Raw genomic sequence first — 21,305 nt, 5'->3', positions numbered from 1 at the left:
CCCCAGCCCTCCTGGCACAGTAGGACTAGGCTGACATCAAACTCCACAGTCTCTTCTCTCAAGTTAGCTGTCCACAGGCAACCGGGAAGGGAAATAGTACTTACGCTTAGAAGAGCTCAGGATTGGGACCAGCCTGGAGATAAAAGTCAATGTTTATTGACTGGCCTGGCAACCATTTTCACATTTATTGATTATCTCCCAAGCACCATTTTTTTCCAATTTGATCAAGAGCTTGTGATTTTGTTTTATTTGTTAAGAAAACAAAACCCAAGAGTGTGTTTCTGAGCTGAGCAGCAGCAGCAAGCTTGGTCGTTCAGCAACCAATTCACACCTGAATTTTATATTACCCCATGGCCCTTACAAAGTTATTTGCTCATTTGCACAGGTACCTTTATTGAAATAATAATAAGCAGGTACCTTACCAAACTGTCCTACAAAGACCTAAAAAGCCACTGAGTCAAGCCAGTGCCAAGGAGCAACAAAAACAGAGCTACTCCACATGACCCCAAGGATAAAATGCCCCTCAGCCTGAGCTTAAGTAGAATGCCTGCAATTGGTCCCAGCTGGGTCTGGCTGGGGTGATTAAAGGCCTCTGTGTGCCCCCAGGTGACAGAAGGCCTTGAAAGTCTTCATGAGCTCTCAAGTGCCGTCTCCAAGGTTGTCTGATATGACAAGTGCATGCATCGACAATCTAAAGAGATGAGCATGATCAGAGCAGATCAGGGAGCGAGCCTGATCGAGCCTAGGGGAGCAAATATCCTGTGATATTATCTGTGGTTTGACAACTTCACAGCTGCATAGCTCTCATGAGAGTAACTATTTGCTGCCCACGGTGTGTCAAAGATTCATCTTTTATATATGTGCAGTCTTTTTCCAGAACATGAGTTTAATCTGAAATAATTTTTTCCTTTATTCTCTCTGTTCACTTTTCTGTCATTGATATGTTTTTTTCCACTGTGCTTTACCTCATCACTGTACCACTATATATAAGGCAAGAAAGACTTTCTGTGGAAATCTGGCTCGTGGAGAAGCTTTTGCCCCTTTCCTGTCGGTTCAGTCCACTCATACGCTGTGCCTCTTTAACACATCCCCACCTCACAAACACACTTTTCTTTCTTTGCCATTGCACCCTCGGAACTGATTTTCTCCGGGTAGCCTCAAACCTGTAAAAGCAACCCCTGAAGCTGCTGGATGGCCTGGAGTCATGGATGAGGCGGTGTGTCTGGGCAGCGCGGGTGACCCTGAGCACCGCCGGGCCGGACAGCGCTCCGAGCCGCCTTCTCCCACCGCGCGGGCGGGCGGAGGGAAGGGGAAGGGAGGAAGGGCCGCCTCCCCCGGGGCTGCCCCTCCTTCTTTCGCGTTCTCTTCAGAGGCCAGGTGGCGGCGAAGGGCGCGGGACGGGAGGAGAGGGGAGCGCTGCCGGCGGGGACGGCAGGTGAGGAGCGCGGGGCGCCCGTCGGGAGCGCGGGGCGATGCCGGAGCGCCCCCGGCACGGGGCACCGGCGGGCGGCTCCGCGCTGCGCCGCGGCACCTGCGGCGGGCGGGAATGCCCGACAGCCCGGGCTTGCTGCTTTTACAGCCCCTTCCGCGGGGCCGCGGCCGCCCGGCACTTCCTCAAAGGGCGAGTGGCGCTGCCTGGGCGCTGCGGGCCGGGCCCCCAGGCACCCTCCGAGCTGCGCCAGGCACCACCGGCCCGAGGGATACTTCGGGACCTTTCTTGACGTTAACCCCGCGTCGTGAGCACCTTGATCCAGCACGGTTCACATCTTTCTCCGTTCCCGCTCAGCGTTTGAAGTTTGGGGCTGTGAGAGTTAAAATCTGCGGAGAGCTCGGTCTGTAGAGCCGCTGCTGCTTTTCGATGGCTGCGGTGGCCGCAGTGCGCTGCAGAAATCCCGAGTGGAGACAGCAGTAGCCCGAGGACACGTTTCTGGCCTGTTTGATCCACCCGTGCCAGGCCTTGCAGCTCCCACGTGGAGCCCGGGAGCTGGGGCGCGTTCCCGAGCAGATCCGGGCTTGACCTGAAGGCTGTAAGGTGTGGAGCCCTGTGACGGTTTGGGTTTGGTTGGGGTTTAATACTGAGGGGTTTGTTTTCCTCATTGCTTTGTTTGCCCCGCTTTTGAGACCAGGCTTTGTTTGTGCTGCGTACTCCAGCAGATTTACAAGTGTTTGCCTTATCTTCAAACTGAAACCTGCTGGTTTGAAGAGGAAGAGGAGAGGTGCACATTAGGGAATGATGGAGTGCCAGGATTAGTGCACTGAGGCCATGGTTTTCCGAGCAGGTGAAAAAAAGGGTTTCACCCACCCCTTGGGCTGCTCATTTTCACCCGTATCAGCACAAGAATTTGTGTGCAGAATTAGATTGGGAAGTGAAACCTAATTTATAGACGCCCAAAAAAATCCAGATCAGTTCCTAAATGTTTTCGCTGGCCCAAGAGGGCAGATGAGACTGCTGCTTTTCTGTAACAACAATGGTTTCGAGTGGAACAAGGGTGGGCAAAAGTAGGGTTCATCTGCCAGACTGCACCCCTGTACTCCTGAAATAAAATCCCATAGTTGTCTTCCTTTGGCCATGGATTACTTTTGAAGTTGTTTCTTGATACTTAGGAGCATGACTAGGGGCATTTTGACTTTTCTATAGTCAGGACTTTTGTTTTGCTATCAATACATTGCAACGAGAGCTGTGCTGTGCACCTTGTGCTGAAAGCCTCACCTGCCTGGGAGACCAGCTCGGGAGCTGGCTCTTGGATGCTTTAGGAGAGCCACAGCCCTTCCCCTCCACAAGTACCCCCTGGTCTAGTGCATACCTAAGCTCATAAATCCATGTGGCACACAGCACACAAATTCAAAATCCTTTATCCCAGAGGCAGGAAAGGCGGTGTTCCCAGTGTCCAATACAATGCCTTTATTTACCAAGGCAAGCCAAGCAAACTTCTTGGATAAGTACCAACCCTTGTTGGTTTAGTAACTGTTTAGTGTAAAGGTGTAGGCTGGCACATGTAAGAACCCAGTTAACAACAGTGCCTGTTCCATAGGGTGAGTTGGCCTCTTGGAGTCACACAGTTATGAAGCTGCAGTTTTCTGACTATGTGTGTCTGTAATTTTGGAACTTCAGGGTGGACTCCCAGCCCCATCCCAGTGAAACTCGCTGGTAAGGTGATTTCCCTCTAAAATGATGGCTTTGAGCTGGTCAGATTATTCATTTATAATGTCATTTGTGTAAGGGGAAATCCATCTAATCTTTAACACATAAACTTTCATTGCCTTTTTGTTTCGAATCACTTTCCTTGTTAGTCGACTTTGTCATTACCGCCTCATCTCTGTTATACTGATCCTTATCTCTGTTATCTTTGATGACAAATTTTATATCAGTGGCATTGACATCAGGTTTAAATTACTATGTACTTGTTTTTAAGAAGATCTCCAACAGTCTGTAACGTTGTTACATCCCTTCTGGCTTAGTTATTTTTTATGTTGAAAGCAGTCTGTGTAGGGCCCCTTCAGCGAGAGTCTGTGACCCGGGTTCTTGTGTGTTATTGGAAGTTTGCAATCAATGGGATTCATCCACATTACTGCCTATGCCTGAACTGCAAAGGCCTTTTTCAGGGCAGAGAGCTGTCCCACTGGTTAAATGTCACAAATCCTGCCTGCAGTATCAGTTACCTTATACCTGCAAGCTCTTTCTTCAGCAGAACCCAGCTGATGATAACCAAAGCTTCTGCTCAGAGCGTCTCCTCTAGTTTGGCTTGGCATGTTTACTGTTCACCTGTCCTGGCAGGAGCCTGGTGGGATCTCAGACAATTCACCCTGCTGAGAAGGACACGTGCCTACATCCCCGTGCAAGTCAGCAGGAACTGCAGATCTGTGTCTGGATAATGCTGTCAGAGAGCCACTAAAGCTGTCTCCCCTTGGATGTACCTAAATAGGTAAAACTACTCTCTGGATTTGGTCCCGTGGGAGCAAGCTGGCAGAACTGCAAGTGTAAACTTGGATTTGCAGTAAAAATTAGAGCCCTAAGTGTACGAGTCAACAAAATGCCTTTGTTCACTGGACAGATTGCCAAAGCAGATCCCACGACTGCAGGCTTTACAGTGTCCAGGCTGGTAGATTAGCACTGAGTGGTGGGCAAACCCAGCTAAAACTGAGCTATAGCTACCCAAATGGAGGCATCTGGGTTGGGGGTGTGGCAAAATCAGAATAAAACCAAAAAATCCCACATTCCTCTCTTGCAAGAGCAATTGCAGGAGTAGAGTCTAGTTCAGAGGTAAGAAGATAACACCTCTGAGTTCCATCCATGGTGCTGTTAATTCCTGGCGGCATGGAATGATGTTGAGACTGTGGAGAAATGCATTTGTTTCAGAGTGGAGGAAAAGCATCCTGTTCGTTTGGTTGGTTTGCTTTTGCAGAGCTCACACAGACCTTTCCCAAAATGGTTTCCTCAACTGAATATGGGTCACACACCTGGAACCTCTTGCTGACAGTTGATCATCAACATGAAGGTGTAAAAAAGGAAATTGAACTACAGGTCACAGGAGACCTTCATGTTGGAGGACTGATGCTGAAATTAGTAGAAAAAATTGGTGAGTAAAGACCTGTTTCATTTACAGTGTTATTAAATAATATGTACAGCTTTCCCCCTCTGGAGAAAGCCTTCTGTGTGTTTTGAAATGGTACTGCCTCACTTGTGTGTCCCAGCACAGTGCAGAGGTTCTCGGACCCAGGGGTTTTTGTGGTCAGAACCCCTCCCTGTGTTCCACCCTCTGTGTTACCATAGTGCCAACAAAACTTTGGGGTTGCCTTTCAGTTAAACAAAAATAATTAAACCAGGCTAACGACTCAACTCCCTTTCCAGAAGGATGGTACAGGTGTGTGGTTTTGGGGGGCAGGAGAGGTAGGTGATGCCCTGTTATCCACCTGTGCCTGTCAGAGAGGATCAGTTGTTAAAAGGCACTTCAGAAGTTCCTGTCTCCTGTGCTACTGTGGCATTCGAGCCTAAGTCTGAGCCATATCCATTGCATAGATACAGTAGGGAAGAGCTGGGAAAAGCCAAGACTAGCCAAGTCGAAGTTAGGAAATGAAAGGTAAAATCCCTTGTGTACAAGAACGGCAAAGGAGCACAGGAAGAGAATCTGAGATCACTTCTGTCACCCTCCCTGCAGGCTTAGACACACGGCTCAGCCGGAAACTGATGTTAGCCACAGTTTCCACCGAGTCAGAAGAACAATTTTTCACAGTATTTTTTAAAAATACTCAGCTCGTGTGAAAAGCTTTCTGTATTAATATTTAAAGCAAATCTGGAACTGACTTGTGGCAGCAGCTCTCTTGAGACACAGCTCTTACCAGGAGACTCCGAAATAGGACAGGGCTCTGCTGTGTTATGGACATGCTGAGGAGCAGCCTCTGCCTCATGGAGCTGATGAGGAACAAGGACTGATGCAAAGACTGAACAGCTTGGCCAAGATCACACTGAAGCTTTACCTGCTACTACATATTGACATCTGGGCAGTTATCTAATCTTGGAATTCCCATGGAATTGAGAGCAGCAATACTTTTATCTCTTTCCTTGTGCATGTGCTGCTGCTCGGCTGTGTGCAACCAAGATTTGAAGCTGGTTCTTAACACCGAGATGAGCTGCTCAGTGCTGCTGCCAGGAGGCCGTGGAAGAGCTTGTGCCCATCTGGGTGACAGGAGATTTTGGAGGAGGATTTTTAGCTTGCACTGACAAGTTCTGAACTGGAACCCTTTGTTGTTAGTCCTTATCCCAGCAAAATCCCAACAGCATTGCACCATATGTCGCACCAGATTTGGGAGATGTTCTTTCCCCATAGTTATCCACAAGACTAAGGCAGTGCCACAGTCAGCACCTAGGTTAGATCTTCAGGGAAAACAAAGCTGGTTCCCAGTGACTGCCACAAGAGTTCAGCAAACAGGGTCTAGGTTGGGACCTGTGGCTGCTGCTTTAATCTAAAATATTTGTGTTTGCAAAGACCTGTTTCTGAACCAAGTGCTTTGTATATTTGCTCCATAGTTTGTTTGTAACCACTTTGTATTTTCCTAGAAATAGCACAAGATTGGTCAGACTATGCTTTTTGGTGGGAACAAAAAAAATGTTGGCTTCTGAAAACCCAGTGGACACTGGATAAATGCGGGGTGCAAGCAGATGCTAAGCTGATCTTTACTACTCAGCACAAAATGCTGCGGCTTCGCTTGCCAAACATGAAGACTGTGAGATTGAAAGTCAGCTTCTCTTCCATGGTGTTCAGAGCTGTCAGTGACATCTGCAAAATGCTCAGTAAGTAAAGATAAATCTCCTCTGGCAACTAAGCTGGAGCATTTATGGGGTGACTTTGTTTTGATGTGAAGTCCTTCCTCACAAAATGTGAGACAGGTTTTTGGTGGTTTCAGTATGCAGTGCATGTCAGTGGTTCTTAGTCTCTGTGATAACTGATGCAGGCACTGTCAGCGATGTGTCCCACGAGCTGCAGGAATACTGCATAGTCAAAGCTGGCAGTTTTCTAGGAATCTTTGTCCTCCTGGAGCAGGACTTGGTCCTGATTATTCTGTGCCAGTGCCTAAGAGCATAAGATTATCAATGTCCTACACCAGCCTTCACCACAGGCAATTTTACTGGTGCCAACTGATTTATCAACTACTTTCACTAACATTAATGATAACCAACTCTGCCTATATGTGTTCTCTTCAAATGTAGCATGTTTTAAATGTTCAAGACTTCTGGATGCCCAGATCTGTTCAGGTCAGGGCACATCTAAGAAGCCCAGCCCAGCCCATGGATGTCTCTCAGCACTGAGTCCCCCACTCTTCCCAATAATGGAGCATTTCCAAGTAGAGGGTTTGGAGCATGCCAGACGTGTGCCTGTGATCAATGGGAATCAGTTGAGTCTGCAAGCAATCTTCAACGTCCCTTTGGTTTAGGGTAAAATAGGGATTAAATTCCTCATCTTAATTTAGATCTTCAAAGCTTAGTCCATTAACACTCTCATCTTCAGAAGGGATTTACTGCCTCATATTGATCCACTTTCAATTTCATCTCCTAGCAGTAGATTGTGAAAGGTGCAGTGTCTTTATTATACCTAACAACTCTGATATGATGATGCCATAATTGTCCAACTGGCATTTGGCCAAATTAAATATTTCTACATTTTCCCTCCAGGTTGAGTCAGTACAGACACCCTGTAACTTTGAATGAGTGAATACTGTCAAAAATGTCTTTGCTTACCCCAGGGTAAAAGTGTTTCTCAGAAGTGAAGTGCCAGGTTTGAGACTGGAAATACCTGTCTGGATTGGTAGTGCATTAGAGAACAGTGAGAACCAAGACAGAATCTTGTATGAGAAATACATTGAATAATAAAAGGCATGAGCCTCAATTACAATGGTTCTTGCTCATTCGTAATTTAGCTATTTCGCAGAGGTTATTGTGCTCATAGGTGACTGCAGAGCTCTTAGGGAGAAAGAGCTTTTTCCTGGCATTCTAAAATGCAGTTGCACCTCCTACAAAAGGAGATTTAAATCCTGTCCAAACTCACTCTTATGGCCCAATGTCTTTGGCCTTGGTATAGAATTAGTGGATTTTCCACAGCTTCTAGTTTCAACCTGCTAAAAATAAAGTCCAGATTGCAACATGAAGCTTCCTGAAATGCTGTTACCAACCGTGGGTGCTCTTTTGGATGTAACCATCTTGCTTCACTTCCCAAACTGCCTTTGTAGATATCAGGCGGTCAGAAGAGCTCTCTTTGTTGAAGCAATCAGAAGGCACACTCAAAAAGAAAAAGAAAAAAGACAAGAACAGCAAAGAACCAGCTACAGAAGATATTTTAAACCTGTGCAACTCTCCAGTGAGTTCTGGATTACCAGGTAATGAAAAATCAATATGAATTTGTTGTTCTGACTGGAAGGCAAAAGGAGGAAGAAATTCTTTGTTACACAAAGGAGGCCAGTTTCATGTAGGATGGTCTTGGAGACACAGTGGGCCTGAAATCAGTGGCTTCAGGAAATCTCCAATATGTCAGTATTTCCCCCTTGTCTCTAGAAATGTGTTCATTTCCATTGATATGAGAAAGGCCACACTAGAAAACAGGTTGTGGCCCTGCACACAGGATGTGCTGCTCCCCTTTGAAAAGGGGGACAACACTTAAAATATTCATGAAATGTGGCAACCTGCAAGGAAAATGAGAAATAAAGGCTTGAAAGCATATGTTTCCCGTGTCCAACACAACTGAGATCTCACAGAGTAACAAAGAGCATTTCTGTCCCTGAGGTCACTCACCTGTGAAAGGACAAGGCCAGCTGGAAACAGCAGAGATAGGAGACTGTCTTGAAAGAATAGGGTTTTATGATGGAAAGTAGTGGACAGGACCATTTCTCATGGGAATAACATGATGCTCTTAACTTGCAGCCAATCCAGGGTTATACAGTAAGACCATGACACCCATTTATGATCCTGTCAGTGGGTCACCAGCTTCTTCCACAATTACTTGGTTCAGTGATGGCTCCTCGGCTGAGCAGAACTGCAGCATCCTGGCCCTCAGCCATCCCACCTGCTCCCCGGAGATGCTGGCAGAGATGTACCAGCCACGGACTTTGGCTGACAAAGCCAAGCTCAATGCAGGGTAAGGCGCCTCTCTGAGATCCTTTGGGTTTAAAATGAGGAATGATGTCATTGTGCAGGCTCTGGGCTAAAGTCTGTTGTTAGATGAGGGCAAATTCAGTTGAGCACAGTGGGCACAGCTGAACAACAGTTTGGGTGGCAAACTCCAAAGGCTTTAAGTAGACAGTGGAAAGAGACACGTGGATAAGTTCAATAATTTTGCATTAAAAACAGGTGACTGAGTTCTGCACAAGTAAGCATTGCTTATTGTATAGACACAGAAAATGGAAGTTGGAAGTCTATATGAGTGCTCCACCTGCTTGAGTTACATGAATTTCCCCTAGATTTAGAGGAAGTAGAGCTGTTTGTTCCCACTTTTGTTCCACAATTGCACTGGAGCTCTGCAGGTGTGATGGCTTCTCCTGTACAGAAGGATCTGTGGGTTGTTTTCTTCCACAGCTGGCTGGATTCATCTCGATCTCTTATGGAACAAGGCGTTCAGGAGGAAGATCAACTTCTTCTACGCTTTAAATATTACACTTTCTTTGATTTGAATCCAAAAGTAAGAGCCTTGTTTTTATTGCTATTCATTGTTTGCCTGCTTTCATGCCAAGGAGCTATACAGCAATATAGAATATATATAGCTCTATGTAGAATTTTAGCTAGGATTTGTAACAAGCCCTCCAGAGAGATCAAATTCAGCTCCTTCCCCTCAGCTACGGCTGCACTTTTACCCTCTGGACACTGAATCACTGTTCCTCACATGAAATGAGATCTTAAATTTAAAGATGGGATCTGAAGAGCACCAGAAACGGTATCCCTGTTTCCAGAGGGGCTGCTTTACTTCTGCATCTCTTTTAACAGGAAAAATTAAGGGGAAGACTAGACTAGCAGTATCCTAAATGATGTGAGGAGTCCTGGTTTTGAAATTTGGCTTTAAAATTACATTAATATTGCACTGTGCTCATTGAATTTCACAGCTTTTCTGGGCTGAAGCTCTCAGAAGAAATCAGGGCACTTTCCAGTTTATCTGGCATGTTTTTGGGTGAAATGGCACCTGCACTAAAATCCAAGTACATGTCTCAACTTCAGCAGCCCAAACATTTCCCTTCTCTGCCCCAGCCAGCCCTGGAGCCATAGGATGAAATGACCCAAAAGAGCTTCAGGCAAGCTAATATCTCACCTCTGCTGGGAGAGGTCACACTCCAAGGTTTACCCTCCTATCACCTACATTTCAGCAGCTCTGGGGCTTGAACATTTCTGTGAGTCACTTCAGCTTATTAACCAAGTAGATTATAAGGAATAATCACTATCCAAAAACCAGACAGTGAATTAAAGCAGATCTGGCAAATCTCAAGCCAGTGCAAAGACAGACAAAACCAGAAGTGAAAAAGCCAAGAGCAGAAGGAAGAAGTGAGGAACAAGAGAGTTCTGCAGGTCACATTCGAGTCAGCTGTGTCATGTGATTCCTCCCAGTGTGTTTCACATCTTGGTTACACCAGTCCAAGGCTTCCTGCCTCAAAAGGGGATGTTGGGCCTCACCTTCTGCCTCCGCCAGGGGCTCCTGGTGGTTTTGTGTAGGCTCAGCAAGCCCTGGGACCATGCACACAGTCCCACGAGCTGGTACAAGGCGAGGAGGGAGCGGAGTGGGAGGAGGAAGGCCTGTGGCTCAGGCCGGTGTGGGATCAGCTGCAGAGGGCCCTGAGGCCGTGCCTGAGGTCCCCGGCTTGCTCTCCCCGCAGTACGACGCGGTGCGCATCAACCAGATCTACGAACAGGCCCGCTGGGCCATCCTGCTGGAGGAGATCGACTGCACCGAGGAGGAGATGCTCATCTTCGCCGCGCTGCAGGCACGTACCTGAGCCCGCTGGCAAAACCTGCTCCCTCGAGAGATAGGCGCGGGTTAGGACAAGACTAGGACAGAGGCCAGGCCGGGAGCTCTGCTTGGATTGGGGGTCTGCTCTTGGGGTGAGAAACACTCAACAGCATCCATCAGCTGAAGCAACTGAATTCAGTAGCAGCACTAACACCATTATTCACACAATTATGGAAACACTAACTTACTAATTTAGTAATTAGTAAGTTAGTAAAACACTAACTTACTAATTAACTTACACTAATTTACTAACATTGCAGCCAGAATGTAACTTTGATATCACTATTAGTGTGAAGTGTGCCTTCCCATACCAGCTACCGTCCCTTCTCCTCTTCTTCCTGAAAATTCCTGGTGTACACCATGTGTACAGCATGTCAGCATTGCCCAGCTGACAGGAAAAAAGCCAGAGCACAATGTGAAGATAGGGACAGTATGGAGTGCTTGGAAATTTAACATGACTGAGCAAGGCTTAGTCTCTGACCATAGGTAATAAAGCACAAACCTGCTTTAATAATAAATTCCTTCCTTTTAAATGGAAACAGAACTGCCAAGAATGCACAGCCTGTCACTGCAGAGCACCAGAGCACCTTGCTTCCAAGTTTCCACCTTGTATGGATGGCAGGAGTAGGGATCCAAATGTAGCAGCCTCCCAGAGCAGGGGCAATTATTCAGCAGAGAAATACAAACACTGATACTTAAAATAGGAAACCACTGTCAGCCATTGCACAGGAGTCACAGTGGACATGGCTGTTTCCTCGGGAAAACCCCCTGATTCCTGCAGAACTTCACACAGTTCTCCAAGCCCCAGGAGAGCAAATGATCTGTTTTGAAACACTGGGATTGTGTGTTGATAATTGATGCATTGACTCTTGGATACTGATGGTTTATTTCAGTACCATGTAAGCAAGCTATCATTATCATCAGAGACACAAGATTCCACCTGTGAATCGGAAGTGGATGAAGTAGAAGCCGCCCTTTCCAATCTGGAAGTGACACTGGAAGGTGGAAATAAAAGCAACATTTTGGTATGTCCTTTGGGATCCCAGAATTCCTGTTGCTGTGCCAAATCTGTTGACTCTCATGAGCCTTCCTGGTTCTTGATTTTTTTAACAGTTGATTTCAGAGTGCATTGTACTAAAACTATTCCTAATTATTCCTTATTAGGAGGACATCACAGACATCCCAAAACTTGCTGATAATCTCAAGCTAGTTAGGTGAGTTGTTAAAATTAACAATAAAACATACAAAACCAAAAGCTTAACCTTACCAGAGATCTCTTTTGAGTTTTTCATTCTAATCTAACAGTACATCAGACAGTTACAAATTGACAAATCCCCCAGCTAGGTCTAACCAGCCTAATATTCTCTTCCAGTCTTTCTCTTCCTGCTTCTGACAATGTTCCTTGGCAAATCTCTCCCACTCCTGGGATGCTGGGTAGCTGTATTTGTACTTATTAACAGATCTGCTGTCCATATTTCCTTGTGCTCATCAGTCATCATCTCTAAATAAAAGAGCCTCAGTTTTATTTTCAATCATATTTACTTTTTTTTTTTTTTTTTTTTTTTTTTTTGCCTGTAAGAAACCAGAAGAAACTTGCAGTTCTCCCAGAGAAGAATTTCTGAAAGTAACCCCAGGGAATGCATTTTTTAAACAAAAGGAACATCCAAATTACCTCTTTCTTACTGAACATGGAGTCTGGTTTTTCTAATATCAAAATGGGTTTCTGTGATCCCATTGTAGTCTCTGATTTTATGGGTGATTTAAATGACTGTAGAGACCTCAAGTCTGCAATGCCTTTTATCACAAAACAGTCTTTGTGTTTTAGAAAGATAAAGTGTTCTGTTGTACAAGTATTTATCAGATTCATCCGTTGACAGATGGTATTTTTAATCTGGGAACTGAAAACTGCACCTGAAAAAATTTAGCTGTTGTTAACTGCTAACAATTGTTAATTATTAATTTCCAATTCGGAATTTTATTTGACATTCTTCTTATGAAGGTGGCTTAAGGTGAAAGGGAATTAGGGCTTTTAACAATGGGTTATTTGTTTTTCCCCGGCAGTAGAACAGTTTGCTTTTTTAAGCATTCAGCAGTTATTTATCATCATGAAAGAGTTCCTATATAAATGATAAATCTCTTACCAAACCTAAGGCATTGTAGAATCCAGGTAGGGTGTAAAAGTTTTCTCCAAACAGCAACACTTTGTGGCTGTAATGATTTGATTAATTGTAAACCTGAATGCAAAGCTGTGCATGTCCCACTGCTTACTGTTCCTACGGTGAACTTTTATTCTATTTATTCACAGGATGCACCACACTAAATGCTACTTTCACGTGGGGACAGTACTGTGGAGAATTGCAACATTTTTTTCCAAAAACAACAAGAAAAAGCTTTCTAAAAAGTTTTCAGCAACTTTTCAGGGATATAAAAATAATTTTATCTGCCTAAAAAAATTATAGTCCCTTATTTTTGAAGAATGTCGCTGTCACTGGAAAAGAATTTTGAAGAATGTCGCTGTCACTGGAAAACTAAAAAACAGATTATTTGATTGTTTTGAAAATCCAAGGTTTTTAAATTTAAACATAAAAAATGCCATTTTCTAGAAAGGATTCTAAATTAGGATTTTTAGAGAGGGTCTGGGGGTATATATAATAAGAGTATATATAGTACATCACTGTTTTCCAGCTGGTTCTGTGCTCTTTGTACCATCCTGTTAGATTTAAAGGGAAATCCTGGATTTTTGTTTTTCTTTTTCACTTAATTGAAGTCCTTTGTCGCTAGCTATTAAGCATTTCTCCACTCAGATTTTCTGTACTCAAATGCTAATACCTCTGGTTTTCTCTCCTGGAGACCTACAAGCTTCTGTAAACTTAGTGAAGAAATAGAATTTTGTTGTGTTAGATATGATTCAGATTAAGGCAGAAAAGCTGATCTCTGCTTCCTTACAATGAATACGAGTTGGTTTTATGGGTGCAGATATTCAAGATAAGGCGCTATGAAAAACGGATGCAAATTCATGTTAACAAAGCAGGGGTTACATTTGTGTTACTGAGTTTGTGGGAAAATTACTCTGTTGGAAGGGAATGGCTTTGATTAGTAATGGAAGAAATAAATGAGAAAAAGTCATAGATGGGATTCAACTAAAATCTGGAGGAAAAAACAACGTCCATACCTGGGATAACCTGCACTGGATCCAAGCATTTCCCACCCCCTCAGGGACACAGAGGTGTCATACCCAACCAAAGCCATGGCTACAGCCTTGAATTTCAGAGGTTCTGCAATATTTGTGAGGGACTTAGCAATGTGTATGTGTTGAAATAAACAAATGGCATTTCTTTTTTTCTGGCAGGCCCAAGAAGCTGGCACTCAAAGCCATCAAGACATATTGGTTTGTCTTCAGAGACACTTCGCTATCTTATTTTAAAAACAAGGAATCTGCACAGGGAGAACCTGTTGAGAAACTAAACCTAAAAGGTAGGAATTGTCCTTTCTTTGATTTTCCTTTTGCATGTGTGAACTGAATAAAACAAATCACTCTGGATTGAGGAAGGCAAGCACAGCAGCATTTAGTCTGAGAGCTTTTTCAGTTCCTGAGACTCCTAAGCAGGCAGATTGCACCTGCAGAAGAGGCTTGCACAGAAAGGATTCAACAGTTTAACCCGAGCTGGGATTATCAGAGCCCGATTTGTAAAATCCCCTGTACTGCTGAATCCTTCAGGATGAGTCAGGTAGGGAATGTGGCTTTTGGGTGCTTTACTTCCAAATGCCTTCACTCTACATTAAAGGGAGTGTTCCCCTGTGCCCTTGGCAAACACACAGTGGCAGCAGAGCATTAGGGATGGTGCTGTGGGCAGGAATGCCAGAGGCTGTCCCTGCATTCTGCTGGGCAGGGACAGCTCCAGGGCCTTCTCTGGGCCTTGTTTGTGTGCATGGGGATTCCTGTGGCTGCAGCCAGCTGCTGGAGGAGGAGCCCTGGCTGTGCACACAGACTCCAGCACCCTGTGTAGCCTCCATCTACCTCTGCTCCTGCAGGGACACTCTTTGCTCAGCATCGGGAACCAGTGGTGCCCAGTGCCCATCCTAGAAGAAACCTTTGAAATACAAGATTGACCCCTGTGCACAAATGGCTCAGCATCCCAATCTGCATATCCTCAGTAGGTCAGAGGACGCCTGGAAAAACAGCCAGGGTGGCTGCAACCTCACCAAGCAGCCTCTCCCAGCAGTTCCTCTCCATTTCGAGTGCTGAGCGTTTCCTAAGATCAGGCTGAGGTTTTGGGAGCTCTCCCATCCTTTCACTTCCACGCGGGCTCACGTGCTCCCTGAGCATTCACCACCCTGGCAAGCCAGACCAGGCAGTGAGCTGGAACAAAACCCTTTCATTAGGGCCTAAGCTTCAAAGTCTTGGCCCTTAGTCTCAAAGAAAAACAACCGTGAAGCACTGTGTTCCTTAGTGTTAAAGTAGTAATTAAAGTTACTGATACAGTAATGAAATAAATTCATTTCCTTCTGATTCCCTGTGATCTAGGATGTGAAGTTGTACCAGATGTAAATGTTGCAGCGAAGAAGTTTGGAATCAAATTACTAATTCCTGTTGCGGATGGCATGAATGAAGTATATTTAAGATGTGATAATGTGAGTAACAAGACAAGAGAAAATTTGAATTCAAGATTTATGGCAGATTGTCCTGCTCCAGAATTTGTATAGAAAAATGAGGATGCTGCAGAGAGAGTTTATCGTCTAAATTTTTAGAAAATTTAAGAATGATGTGGTGGCCTAACAAATACATAATTGTTCTGGGGGCATAAGGACAGTGAGTTATCTGGTGCTTATCAGTTGCCAAGTAAGGAAAAAAAAAAAAAAAAAAGAAGTTACAGTATTTTGTTCCAATGTTGTCAGAGAATTGAGGTTTGAATTTTTTTTTTCTTTATTAGAACTCTCCCCATTCAGATGAGGAGAGCGTGATAAGGATCTGACATTAGTTTTCAGTTTATTGAAACGTATCAGATCAAATTGTGTAAAAAGTGTTCTGTAGGTGAAAACAAATCATGCAATAAAATTTCCAAGAGAATCTACTTCAAGGTACCGGATTTCTTAGAAAATGTAAAACCTAGGTGTAGCTGGAACTAGTCCAGTCAGGAAGGAAGAACAGTAACAAACAATGTCCTTGTTTCAGGAGGATCAGTACGCTCGCTGGATGGCTGCTTGTGTTTTGGCCTCCAAGGGCAGAACGATGGCCGACAGCTCCTACCAGCCCGAGGTCCAAAAGATCCTTTCCTTCCTGCAGATGAAGAACTGGACCATGTGTTCCCAGGCTGCCTCTGAGCCAGAGAATGTAGATATGAAACCAGAATGCTTCGTCTCGCCACGCTATACCAAAAAATTCAAGTCCAAGCAGGTATCCTGAGTGTGGCTGATGGCTGGGCGTGGGCGATTCCAGGGCTTGCTTAGGGATGAGGCTGGATCAAAGCAGCAGTGGGAAGCCGTGCAGTACAACTCCCTGCAATAGTCCTTTGTCCCTTTACAAGAGGCCTTTTCCTCAAACTGAACACAGGGACAGGTGTTTTGGCACATCCTCCAAGCACCTCTCCCACATCTCTACCCTGGCTTAAGTCATCCACAGAATTTCACAGAATTTCTAGGTTGGAAGAGACTTTTAAGATCATCGAGTCCAACCCATGTTCTAACACCTCAACTAGATCATGGCACCAAGTGCCACATCCAGTCTTTTTTAAACACATCCAGGGATGGTGACTCCACCACCTCCCTGGGCAGATGATTCCAGTGTTTGACCACTCTTTCTGTGAAAAACTTCCTCCTTAATTCCAGCCTGGATCTCCCTTGGCGCAGCTTGAGACTGTGTCCTCTTGTTCTGTCTGTTGTTGCCCGGAGAAAGAGACCCATGATGTTCTGCTCCTGATAACGCTGTTCCTAAAGTCTCTTCAGAGTAACAAAGGAAGCATTTTAAGGACTGCAAGCCACTGTTTCCATCTGAATCAACAGGGTCTTCGGGTCCTCTTGCCCTTCAAGTCTTTCCTTGCTCTCCACCTAATTCCTTGCTTTCTCTGTGCAAGAGCTCAGCCTGCCTGTCCCGAGGAGGGTCCCCAGAGCAGTGTATGGAGCCAGGGCAGTGCCTCACAAACCCAGACCTGAGACCTTGCTGTCCATTCTGCCCTTTGCACTTGGGATGTGTCCCCAAGTGCCCTCTGTGCTGCATCTGCAAACAGCGACAACAGTGTCTGAACACAGCACCAGACCTCATGATTTCTGATTTAGTGAAAGCAACAGGACTTTTGTTCTCCAGTCAGCTGAAAACCTTCTCTCTTCCTGTGTTTCCCAGCTGACTGCCCGTATTCTGGAAGCCCACCAAAATGTATCCCAGATGTCCCTGGTGGAGGCCAAGCTGCGTTTTATCCAAGCCTGGCAGTCCCTCCCTGAGTTTGGTTTATCCTACTACGTTGTAAGGTAACTGCACTCTCGCTCACGTCAAGCTGCCGTAAGGAGTTCACGCTCAGTGATTTGCAGGAAGTTCTTTGACACCCTGTTCCCAGAATATTTTCTATTTTTCCCCCACAGACTTATTTTAATTTTTGTGATTTCATACTGCTGGTTTTTCTATAGGAGTAGCACCCAGTAGCTCCATTCCTGGAGTGAGACTCTGCATTGCATCTGTCTTGCTACAGACCTCTTGGGTTCAGCCTGAAGTAACCTCTCACTAGCATGAAACCCTTACTGTCACAAACTCTCCAAAATGTATAAAATGCACGTCTGATGGGTGTGCTCAGGTTTGCAGGATGTGTTCACTCTGACCCTTGTTCATTGCAATATGATAAAATGCTAATTTCTTTTGCATTTCATTAAGAAAACAGCAAATTATCCCTTTTTAAGGCTAATCTGGAGAGCAGTGAGCACCAGAAAGGTCCCATTGTGTTCACAGCAGCTTCCTTGGACACAGCAGAGGTCTGACCTGCAACCTTTTCTCTTGACAAAACACCAAAAAGCTGGAAATTGCTGACACAACCATACTTGGAGGCACCTTCCTTAAATTATGTTTAACACCCCTTGGGGTACAAACTGATCTGCACTACTGAACTGTGACTTCCCAAAATCCAGTAGCCCCATGTGAACTGTGAGATGGTGCTGGTCCTTGGGTGTCCCAGGTTCCAGACTGTGCCTGGGAGTCACTTGAGAGAGCACTGCTTGTTTGGAGCCAGAATTCCCCCTGAATTCCGTGCCCAAAAATGGTCCCCGATCCTGTTGAATTTACTGCCACAGGTACAGATTTTCTGCCCCATCTGTCACCATTAATCCTGTTAAAAGCACAACCAAACCCAGCAGCTGAACTGCATTTTGTCGTGGTGAATTGCTGCGAACTGCTGGGCAGTATCTCAGTGGGGCATTGAGCAAAGCACAAATTGTGTCCGGGTCACATTTTCCCCCTGGGGTCCAGCTGCATCTAAAGAGAGAAGGTTCACAAAGAGGATCAGAAATACTGAGAATACTCACTGCAGGCAGATGAGATTTCTGCCAGCTTTCAGCATGAAGGTAGAGGAAGGTTGTTTCTTTACCAGAGTAATCTGTTCCTAGCTATTCCCAACTCAAAAAATTTTGTCCCCCAAAGATTTTGATGCTTTTGTATTTATTTTTTATCTCTAATCAGATGAAAGGTGAAATGTTAAAATGCTTCAGTCATTTTGTAATGTGATATACTCAAAAACATGTATATATCAGTTGTTTTGATTTATATAATGTAGGTTAATATAGGTTAATATAACTAGAGGAACGTGTTTCAACATTAGAGAAATGAAGCAACAAAAATTATTGTTGGCATTTTTTCCAGTAAAAATATAATCCAGTTCATGCATTTGGGAAGAACAGTATTTTTTAGCAGGAAACAATGAAATGGAAATATTTCAGCCAGGTCTACCTTCCTAATTTTCCATCTTACACCATGGCTCACCAGCCTGCACTTCTGCTTTATAACAAATCCTGTTCTAAAGATGGGTCCAAGCTCTCCTCAATTCCAGGCTGTTGTGACTTTTCCCACATTTTTTGCACTTCCAGGGGAGAGAAGCTGAAGTGTTTCTCTAGCCAGAAATAATTGCAAAGCAGATCTGCTCAAAGGCTTTGGGTTCTTTCCAGGTTTAAAGGAAGCAAGAAGGATGATGTGCTTGGGGTGTCCTATAACAGGCTGATACGGATAGATATGGCCACAGGAGATCCTATCACAACGTGGAGGTTCTCCAACATGAAGCAGTGGAATGTGAACTGGGAAATCCGCCAGGTAAACCCGGAACAGCTCTGCCTTCAGCCCTTGCATTTCACACACTCAAGGATGCTTTCAGAAAATATTTTCAAACCTCACTGAAAAAATTTTGAACGTGTTGGGACATGTTATTAAATAAGCTGTCTGCAGTTTTTCTTTGTGGAGTCTGTAGTCAAAAATCAGAAATTAAAAGATCACCAGTTTTAAAGGTTCCTACCAAGCTTGTTCCTGACAAGTTGTCCTTGGTTTTGATGGGATGAAATAGAGACTTCAAGGTGAATTCCAGCATGTTGTGTTTACTGCTCTGTCAGTAAAAATCTCATGTTAACTCTCATGCATCATCCTCTACATTGTGGTGGTTCAGTCTCTATTACAGACTGAGGATACAGGAGCCCGGTTTGTCTTTCAAATCCCAAACTGAGATTGCAAGGCCTGCAAATCTGTGTCTGTGTGTCCCCCTGATTTGGGGCTTCAAAGCTTCAATCCAGCTGTATAAATTGTAGATTTCTGGGGTGGAACTGGTGTGACCTGATGTAAATTGAAGCAGCCTGGAAACTGTTCCTGCTTATGGAGTTTTGCAGGAACCAGGAGAGATCAGATACACTCCCTGCTGCTCTCCTGCAGTACTCCCTGCAATTCTGGGCCAGGTTGCTGGGTTTCCATTAAATCCCTCTCAGAAAAGGCAGAATCCACAGTGATCAACTGAGCTCAGTTAGCTGCATTTTAGAGCTAATGGTAGCTGGAAACCAAAACCGGGACCCCAAAGGCAGATTTAAGGTCAGCACAACAATGGACAGATTAAACATTATTCATTAGAGAGAGAGTCAGGAGTGCCATTCCTGCTCTTCCCGGTGTTCATTTTATATGCCATTGGGAAAAAGCTAAAAGATTTTGTTGCCTGCTTGAACAAGCAAAAGTATTTCACCACAAGAGGGCCCTGCTGTAGCAGCAGATCCAAAACCAAGCCGCCAAACAGCCTGAGCATCCAGCAGACCCAGAACTCTTGGTTAGCAGCGGCAGGTGGTGCTTTATCGCAGCGTTTGTGATCCAGCTGTGTTCTCACACTTCTCTTTTTTCCAGCTTATCCCTGTCTGATTTTGCCACATCTGTTGTCCTTAGGTTGCCATCGAGTTTGACCAGAACGTGTCCATCGCTTTCACGTGCCTGAGTGCAGACTGCAAAATCATCCACGAGTATATTGGGGGCTACATCTTCTTGTCAACACGTTCCAAGGACCACAATGAAACGCTGGATGAAGAACTCTTCCACAAATTAACGGGAGGTCAGGAATGAGATGAAGAAAACTCTCTTCCCACTGCCTGCTTCTTCTTATAGCTAAGACTACCAGAGATTAAACAAAAATCTCTCTGATTGTTAATTGCTGGCTACTAATAAGTACATGTCAGTCTTGTACTGTGACTGGGATGGTTTACAGTTTTTGTTAAATACTGAAGCTAAGGTCCCTGGATGCACCGTCATCAATACTTGGGAAAATTTAATTGTCTGTGTTTTTCTTTTGTACAGTTCAAAGTTTTTAAACAAACAGTGTCTAGCCACTAGACAGTTTTTTTAATCTATTATTTTTAATTGCAGCCATCTGTTTAGGGATCCAGAACAAGTAACTTGAAGATATGGTACATGAATTTTCTTCTCTGTTACAGCTAGGCCACTTCCATTGTTAAACTGGCCATTGTTGAAGAGCCCAGCATTTATCAGAACTAAAGCTGAATAAATATGTATTTTAAAGCTCCACAGTTTGTCTAACACTTGCTCTGAGAACACGAAACATTCCGAAGCCCTGCAGACTAAGCTATTGAAACTCCTGTAGTGGTTACTCAGGTCTCAAAAATGTAGAACCCATGTCCACCTTTCAGTGGTTTCCTGAAAGCCGCAGAAGACACAGAGCGTTCATCTTGGCAACACTGGATCCAAAAGGCTCATCCTTTGAGGAACATTGTTACTTACCTGGTTGAAAAATGTGCTTTAGGAACTATCAAAAACTATTAAAAAGGCCTCTGAGTGTGTTTCTATTTCTGTCCCTGTTACTGTTTCACTGGGACATCTCCCTGAACTAAGCTGTCCACGCCAGGCTCTGACAAGCCCTAGAAATGATTTTACATGTGTGCAAAGGCTAAGAGTGATGCTCAGGGGGCTGGAGCCCCTCTGCTCTGGAGACAGGCTGGGAGACGGGGGTGTTCAGCCTGGAGAGGAGAGGGCTCTGGGGAGATCTTCGAGCCCCTGGAAGGGCTGTGAGAGGGCTGGAGGGGGACTTCTGCCAAGAGCACACAGTGGTGGGACAAGGGAGAATGGCCTCCCACTGACAGAGGGCAGGGCTGGATCGGATACTGGGGAGAAATTCTGCCCTGTGAAGGTGGAAAGGCCTTGGCACAGGTTTTCCAGAGGAGCTGTGGATGTCTCAGAGGAATCAGATTTGAAGCCAGCAGCTCTGCCTGCTGGAAGGAGCCACACACATCCAGCGAAGTGAATGAAATTTGATACTACCTTGTAAAGCAAGGACAGATTGAAACTGGAAGAATTCATGAAACTGCTGGCCAAACCAAAAC

The 21,305-nt window shown here is 44.9% G+C and overlaps 1 protein-coding gene across 2 annotated transcripts; it reads left to right on the top strand.

The window, feature by feature from the left end:
* Positions 1–1,300: 1,300 nt before the first annotated feature.
* FERMT1 (fermitin family member 1) lies at positions 1,301–20,207 on the top strand. Of its 2 annotated transcripts, XM_038133421.1 has the most exons (17): positions 1,324–1,435; positions 3,033–3,148; positions 3,776–3,923; positions 4,404–4,577; positions 6,056–6,289; positions 7,723–7,869; positions 8,411–8,624; positions 9,062–9,164; positions 10,345–10,452; positions 11,372–11,503; positions 11,643–11,692; positions 13,828–13,952; positions 15,004–15,110; positions 15,652–15,873; positions 16,816–16,940; positions 18,618–18,759; positions 19,861–20,034. In XM_038133421.1, exons 4-17 carry the CDS (start codon positions 4,427–4,429, stop codon positions 20,032–20,034), a joined length of 2,034 nt encoding a protein of 677 aa, XP_037989349.1. In that variant the 5' UTR covers positions 1,324–1,435; positions 3,033–3,148; positions 3,776–3,923; positions 4,404–4,426. The 2 variants fall into 2 exon arrangements, with proteins under 2 accessions (XP_037989348.1, XP_037989349.1); XM_038133420.1 differs by lacking the exon at positions 3,033–3,148 and having other exon boundaries at positions 1,301–1,435; positions 19,861–20,207.
* Positions 20,208–21,305: the final 1,098 nt, after the last annotated feature.

Source organism: Motacilla alba, chromosome 3 (genome assembly GCF_015832195.1).
Source record: "Motacilla alba alba isolate MOTALB_02 chromosome 3, Motacilla_alba_V1.0_pri, whole genome shotgun sequence".
Taxonomy (NCBI): Eukaryota; Metazoa; Chordata; class Aves; order Passeriformes; family Motacillidae; genus Motacilla; species Motacilla alba.
The sequence above is the reverse complement of the archived record's forward strand: the minus strand, read 5'-3'. Positions and strand labels throughout refer to the sequence as shown.

Bases quoted from the DNA above. Each gene is read 5' to 3' on its own strand.
- FERMT1 (XM_038133420.1), top strand. From the start codon at position 4,427: ATGGTTTCCTCAACTGAATATGGGTCACACACCTGGAACCTCTTGCTG. The intron at 6,290-7,722 runs GTAAGTAAAGAT...CTGCCTTTGTAG, and splicing joins TGACATCTGCAAAATGCTCA to ATATCAGGCGGTCAGAAGAG. The intron at 15,874-16,815 runs GTATCCTGAGTG...TGTGTTTCCCAG, and splicing joins AAAAATTCAAGTCCAAGCAG to CTGACTGCCCGTATTCTGGA.